This window comes from Papaver somniferum, chromosome 11 (assembly GCF_003573695.1).
Source record: "Papaver somniferum cultivar HN1 chromosome 11, ASM357369v1, whole genome shotgun sequence".
Lineage (NCBI taxonomy): Eukaryota > Viridiplantae > Streptophyta > Magnoliopsida > Ranunculales > Papaveraceae > Papaver > Papaver somniferum.
Genome location: NC_039368.1, coordinates 58137431 through 58145072, shown reverse-complemented (window position 1 = coordinate 58145072; position 7642 = coordinate 58137431). Strand labels below are relative to the sequence as shown.

At 37.2% G+C, this 7642-nt stretch overlaps 1 protein-coding gene across 1 annotated transcript; it reads left to right on the top strand.

Moving 5' to 3' along the window:
* The first annotated feature begins 5452 nt into the window (after positions 1 to 5452).
* Positions 5453 to 7404, top strand: LOC113323431 (transcription factor CSA-like). Its single transcript, XM_026571746.1, has 3 exons — positions 5453 to 6253; positions 6363 to 6812; positions 6910 to 7404. The coding sequence occupies exons 1-3, from the start codon at positions 5749 to 5751 to the stop codon at positions 7197 to 7199; spliced, it is 1245 nt and encodes a 414-aa protein (XP_026427531.1). The 5' UTR covers positions 5453 to 5748; the 3' UTR covers positions 7200 to 7404.
* Positions 7405 to 7642: the final 238 nt, after the last annotated feature.

Below are 7642 nucleotides of genomic sequence, written 5' to 3'. Positions count from 1 at the left end.
GAGTTTTCTGGGAAGCACCGCCGTGATTGTGGAAAGTCCCCAGTCGTACCGGAGTAACCTGATAACCGAGTCGTTGATCCCTGGGAGGATCGTTTGCTCTTACCATCTTGGAAGTCCCCAGTCACCTCTTGTCGTGTTATGACTGGTAACTGAGTCGTCGATCCCTGGGCGGATCATTTGCTTCTACCATCTTGGAAGTCCCTAGTCACCTCTTGTCGTGTTATGACTGGTAACTGAGTCGCCGATCCCTGAGCGGATTGTTTTCTTATACCACCATGATGTCTAGGTTGAAGTATGAGATAGGGAATTGGAAATTTATATTGTAACCGAGAGATTAATCTCCCATTGTGGTCGCCAATTGTTTGAGGGTGAAAACAGTTTCTGCTGCTTTCAGTAATTTCGTGTGTTGTGGGTGAGAAACGAGTCTAAACCCTAAACTATGTACTGCAAGGGAGTACTTTAGATTCGAGAGATCAATATGTACAAATACGGCCTAAACCAAGAAATGGCTGTTCCAGACTTGCTTCAGTCACAAAGTGAAGGGGAAGGGTTGGTTTTGGGGAGGGAAGCGAAGAGAGTGTTGAGACCAGAATAATTGATTCTGGAAGAGTAGTTGTTCGACGACTTGTATCAGAAAGTGGAAAGCTAACAGATGGGAAAGCTAACAAATGTTTTCTGAGTGTTGTATGCTCCTGACAAAACTTGGTGTTTGGTGGAAATAGGTAAGACCTATTTATACAAGTTGAAGTGAAACGTACTCTGGTCTCGTAAGAAATAGAAACGGATGAGTAAATGGGAGGAGGTGGTAACCGGTATCGCCTGGAATTGATATTCCATAGTGAAGGAAAGCTTTTCACCATTACTCCTTGTATTTACTAACCGCCTCGTTCTTATGACACTATCTTGTAACGGGCGTAGTGTACGCCGCACGCTGTAAACCGCCTAACCAATACCCCAATGAGCATCCCTCAGTTTGTGACATGTGTTGATGTCTCGAGTGTTTTTGTGGAAAACATGTAGCATGTTGTTGTTGTTTGGCAAGTTGAGCTTGGTAAACTTGCCGACTCGGTGGTGACCTTCGACGGTCGAGATTTTGCATCTTGAGAGGAAGGGTAGTCGTTGATTATTGCAACCTTTAGTTTGGTAGCCAGTGGCATGAAAGCATGGCCGACATGGATTTAACATGATTAGGCATGGCCAAGCTAGGATTTTGGCATAGTTTAGACGCGGCCCAAAAACTAGGGTTTTGGCATTGTTTGGGCGCGACCAAAATTTGGGCTTGGCGTCGGGCCAAAGGTGGTCATGCGTTAGCTGGTAACCTTGGACGGCTAAGATCTGCATCTTATATGGAAGGGTGGCCGTCGATTGTTGCAACCCTTCGTTTTGGCAGCCAACGTCGTGAAGGAAAGGCTGGCATGGTTTTGGCACAATGGTGCGGTTGGCATGGTTGGCATGCCTTTTCGCGGAGATGTGGCATGGTTGGCATGCCTTGGCAGCTGGAACGGCATGCCATTGGCACATGTGGCATGGTTGGCATGCCTTGGTGTGGAGATGTGGCTGGCACGGCATGCCATTGGCACATGCGGCATGATTGACATGCCTTGGCGCGGAGAGGTTGCACGACATGCCATTGGCACATGTGGTGTGGTTGACATGCTTTGGCGTGGCGGAGTAGGACGGTTGAGATCTGCATCTCAAATGAAAGGGTGGTCGTTGATTGTTGCAACCCTTCGTTTTGGAAGCTAGTGGCATGTAGCGGGGCCGGCATGACATTGGCATGGAAACAGGACTGGCATGGTTTGCCATCTTACTTTCTAAATCCTTAGTTAAGACATCTTACTTTCTAAATCCTTAATTATGGATCAGAGTAACAAAGGACAATTAGAGCAAATGCTATTTACTCTTAGGATAGAGCAGTAGTGCCTATACTACTTTCTCAATCTTTTACTTTTATAAATTTTTAGGCAGTTGCAGGATTCGGATCCTAACCTTTCCCATAAAAAGGGTTTCCATAAAGAGGGGCATAAAAACTATTAGTCCATGGATTCCCTATTTATCATTCCCTCCGTTTCTTTTTAATAGGCTGATTTTGTTTTTAGATAAAATTACAGAAATTAAGAGAACTAATCATTGAAAGTGGTCCTCATGACACTTGTCAATAAAAGAAGTGAAGTGAAATGGTCTCCATGACACTTGTCAGCAAAAGAAGTAAAGTGAAATGGTCCACGTGACACTTGTCATCAAAAGAAGTTAAGAAAAAACCAGCTTATTTTTTTGAAACATCTATTTATAGAAACCAGCCTATTATTTAGGAACGAATGAAGTATTTTACAGGACATAATATAGCGACTCAATTCGAGAGATCAACCCAACTTATGTGGTTTATATAGACTAATCTAATCACCCAACTCTTCATTATCATTAAAACTATGAACATCATTACGCGTCTCGCATTTGAACAAACGGTGAGACAAAATGATTATAATTGATTGAAATGTGCGCACCATGATAATTACATTCTCAATTATGTTAACTAATCAAAGTTTTATGCATATTATTTATTAGAGTCTAAACTCTTGTGTTGGTCCTTGTCAAATTCGCATAAGTATGTAACTATTTCATTTAATGATCATCATACTTTATAAAATATCATAATCTAACAAATAAGATACGAGATGATTTACATACGTACTAGTTAACGGTGGAATAGAGAAGTGGTTCAAACAACAATTTGTGTTTACGTAACCATCCACGAGTACATGCTACATGCATTTTTATACATTATGGGGGAAAAGTTTGGCCCAACAAATGATCAAGTTGAACACTTGATGTTTAGTTGATTATAGTAGTAGTAGTTTAGGGAATAATGTATATTTTTTGATTGATCATCAGTACGTAATAAAACTGTTTTGATCAAGATAAGGATATAACATAAGAATGAGTGGAGTCAAAAGAGCTAGTGGGAGAATGATTTCATGTGAGTCAAAAGAGACTCTTAAACAATGATTTAAATTTTAGTTAAGTTCGATTAGGTTAAACTGAACTTCGACGTTAAAGCTAAATATAAAAAGACCATCCACGAGACTTTAGTTATTGTCCGTGCTTTCTTTCTCACTCCTTCTTCTTCAACAACAAAACCATGAAGAACAACACTTTTCTGTTTTCTTCACTATTTCTTATTTTCTAGGTTAGTTGGTAGTTGTAACTTAATTTTTATTATGTTTTTTTCTTCTCTACACCGTTATGGTAGTTTTATGTATTTTTTTGAGGTTTATCTTCATTTTAATGACAGTTTATGATTATTGGGTTGGGTTTCAAGATCGATGGTGATGCTCTCTAACGACGAAATCTTCATCTTCATCGGTGAATTCTTTGACGACGGAAGCTTCATCGCTAGTTTCAAGAGATTTGAGCAAATCACTCCTATTTTAGAAGCATATCTTTCTAAAGAAGAAAAACAAACTAAATGGTTGGATTCTAATTCCGCGAAAAACCATTCTTCCTCCGATTTAATCGGATCTTATTCATACTTGTATTTATTTTACTCCGGTAATTCTTCTATTTCTCTTGTCGAATTTCTCGGTATTGTACTTGTACGGTATGTTCTTATTACTTTGTATTCTCTTATTTTCGATCTTAAACTCATTGTAACCTTGAATTTCCCTTAATGAAAAAGTTCCTTGTTTATAAAAAAAAAAAAAAAAAGACGTTACAGCTAAATATAGAAAATTATCAATCAAACGGAAAAAAAGAATATGTTTAATGAGAAGTAGTTGGGGACATAGAAATATTCCATCTTCTTGAAGGGTGAAATTATATATTCAAAAAGCAACTTTTGATTGTGGAAAACTAAGTCGAGCACTAGTTTTATAGTGTGATTGAGGGGGATTTGTTTGATGAATGTGGATATCAAAACATTGGAGCATATTTTGTACCAACAACCAAAAAGATACTTATATCTATGTTCGGTATTTAGTAAAATTGGGGCCTAACGCCTGAGATTCGAATCCAGACTAGCCTTAATCAGCTTAAAATAAATTTAGTATGGTTGAGCTAGTAAATCTAAAACAATACGTTGCAAAATCATTAGTGTAACTTGGGAGTTTAAATCGATCATTGAACTCTACGGTATACACCCTCCATCTCTAATATAAAGGCGGAGAACTAAAATTCTTTAGTCTCGATAGATGGGCATAAAACAAATTTCAATCTGATTTCTTCCATATTTATCCTTATCAAAGAGTATGATATTAACAAGTTTAGTTAATGTTTTTGGCAATTCCCAAAAAGAATTATACTATTTTAATATTTTAGTGGGATAAAAAATCTTATTTTATTGGTATTTTCCATGTTTTCTAGACAAATATATTGGAATTGATGAGAATAAATCATGCAACATTAGAGAAATTTATAAAAACAAAAAAATTTCTTATTCTAAGAGAATTCTACTTCTCCGCCTATATATAAGAGACGGAGGGAGTAACTATTATGTTAAGGCTAAGTCCTGTGGGCTAGATTGAGATGCTATATTAGCCAAAAAGTGTTGCAGTTCAAAAAAAAAGTGTTGTCTATTTGTTAACATTAGTTCTCTCTCCTAATATTTGCTCGCATTTGAACTAGCAGCAAGATAGTTGCGCTTTAGCGCCACAAAAATCACCTATTCACGGAATGGTTCAGCGCGTCTAGATTTATTTTTTGATCTGACGGCTGAGATTAGTTGCGCCGAACCATTCAGCGATAGCCGATATTTGATTCTGCAACTAGCATGCTAGATTAGCACTACCATAAGATTTAGGAGGTTATCCTAACTGACGTTGAGTGTTAATCTAGCTGCTAGATTAGCACACAATAGGAAACTTTAACACCAAAGACACAGAAGCTGAATAATTCATAAAAGAATTTTCAGAATAAATAGTTAAAACGATGGGGAAAAAATGAAATAATTTTTAAGGACAGGTTGGAAATTTGGAGTGTTGTTGAGAACTCACGCACTCGTCACTTTCCTTTGTTATTCCTGTAATATTTTTTCTTGTTGAGAAAAAAAAAACAAAGATTTAAACAAAAGAAGACAAACAAATTCTGGTTTTCTTGTGTCAAGGTCGAGAGAGACAGACAGCAGCACAGGAACACAAGAATAGTGCAGCAAGAAAGAGAGTGAGTGAGAAAGTGAAACCCACACCACACGAGCGGATTCTTGAATTTGCATGTACAGCAACCAACTGGTGAGAGAGAGATAGAGAGATCAGTCTTAAAGTAAGGACCCACCCCCCTGACTGACCTCAAACCGTATAGAGTGCTTTTTTTCTTCCTTTAAGGGGTGTGTTTCGTTTTGTTTGCCAACTTTGTCTGTCACAAATAACCATTTTCCCATCTCTCCAACTTTGTCTTTTTTTGTAAACGTCTCTTTATTATCATGTCCTTAAAGTTCTCTCCCACATAACAGAAACGCACATTGTGTAGCGAAAAGAAACCCCCTCTCCATCTCCCATATATTTCTCTCCCCGCAAATCATAAACAAAAGAGTGGTTTCCCAATCAAACTTTTGTGAGATTCAGTATAGACCGGGCTCATTTTATCTCCAAATATAGCTTAGCTAGTAAAGTTTAGAGAGCGAGAGTTATTTTTATATTTGTGTGTGAATTTCCGCTCTTTATATCTCTGAGTGATTCAAAGAGGTACTAAACAGAGTCGCAGTCTCGGTTAAATTTCTTGCGTTTGTTTCAGACTAAAACTACCTTATAAAGAAAAATGGGGTTACAACAACTTCACTCCAGTGTTAATATCATGCCTAAAAAGAATGATAGTAGTGGAGGTAGTTACAAAGGGTTTTCAGGAGTGAATAACTTTCTCCCACCACCACCACTTTCTCCATGTTTTGGGGTTTTGGATTCTCCTAAAAAGAGATTATGTGTGAAATCAGAGATGGGGTTTCAGAATTTAAGTCATCCATTAGAAAAACAAGAGAGACGATGGAATTTTCAGATCTCTGAAGGTACGAGAATGGATGAGGGGTTCTCAGGAGGAGAAGATGAGAAAAATGTGATGATGATGAAGCGAAGTACTGGTGAAATGGAAGACGATGAGATGTTTATTGCAGAACATTATAATGAAAGTGGATCACAATCTGTTAATAACAAGTTGTGTTCAAGAGGACATTGGAGACCTGCTGAAGATTTTAAACTTAAAGAACTTGTTTGTCAGTACGGCCCTCAGAATTGGAACCTTATTGCTGAAAAACTTGAAGGAAGATCAGGTAATCATATATAAATAGTTTGTTATATTCTTTGTTTCTGGATTAAGATCCATGTATACTTCGTTTTTAACATAGGTCTATATCTGTTTTGTTGTTCTTATCTGTGTAGGGAAAAGTTGCAGGTTGAGATGGTTTAACCAGTTAGATCCAAGGATTAACAGAAGGGCATTTAGTGAGGAAGAGGAGGAGAGACTTTTAACTGCACACAATTTATATGGAAACAAATGGGCCATGATAGCTAGGTTATTCCCTGGAAGAACTGATAATGCAGTTAAAAACCATTGGCATGTAATTATGGCTAGAAAACATAGAGAACAATCAAGTGTTTATAGGAAAAGAAAACCCACTTCTGCTTCTTCTCATAAGAGAACGGTGAAAACTGATCATGAAAACAATAATGCATGCAGTGAATCAACAAGTACCACAATGGATGAATCTGCATCAACTTGTACAAATCTTTCTCTCAATTCTTCTTCAAGCAGAGTTCATCCTTCTTCTGTTTTATTCTCTAGGTTTAGTCCTCAACAAAACCAACTCTTTGATGAACAATTCCAAATGGGTACGTTGAATTTTTTTTAAAATTTTGTGATAATACTATATTCCATTAGTATTTATCTTAATTTATAATTTATTTATTGTGTTTGTTGTGATTTCAGGATCATCATCCGAAGAAAAGGTGGTGTCATTTAGTAGTGAGCAGGGTTACAAGAAGAAACATGATGGTTGTAGTTTCTATGCACCTGGACACCAACAACAACAACCCGTGGTTATGGGTGAAGGAGGAGGAGATCAAACAGGATATTCAGAATCCAATTCTGATGTATCAGTATCTGAATCTGTAGTAAACAACAAGAAAAATCTCTATGATGATAGAGATTGCGATGATAATGGAGGTGAGAAGATTGCTCTACCTTTCATTGATTTCCTTGGAGTTGGAGCCACTTAGAAAATGGGTGGTTTTCTTGTTTTTGTTTTACCGAAAAACTTTGAAGGAGAAAATCTAAGTCTTTTTACATTGAAAGTTTCTCCCTCTTTAATGAAGAGGTGGAGAAAATGTGTTTGTAACTTCGTGACCAGAAAAGTAAATCTTAGAATCTCTCTCAATGTAAAGTAAATAATTTCAAATATGGACCAAATGGTTACAAAGAAAATTCAAGAAAGGTAGGAGGAAAAAGAATAGGAAGAGAGATCAAGTAAGAAAGTAACATAATACATTCTCTAATTGTGTTTTAATCTTACATGATCAAAATTGGCAACTCAACGAGCATCCAGCCAAATCAAGAGATGAAAGGGCAGAGCAGGTTAAAAAAAAAAAAGAGGCATTTGCTTAGATCATGTGGTGGGACAATCTGTTTGGTTAACTCCAAACACTGTCCTCTTTCTATCTAA

Bases quoted from the DNA above. Each gene is read 5' to 3' on its own strand.
- LOC113323431 (XM_026571746.1), top strand. From the start codon at position 5,749: ATGGGGTTACAACAACTTCACTCCAGTGTTAATATCATGCCTAAAAAG. The intron at 6,254-6,362 runs GTAATCATATAT...TTATCTGTGTAG, and splicing joins AAAACTTGAAGGAAGATCAG to GGAAAAGTTGCAGGTTGAGA. The intron at 6,813-6,909 runs GTACGTTGAATT...TTGTGATTTCAG, and splicing joins TGATGAACAATTCCAAATGG to GATCATCATCCGAAGAAAAG.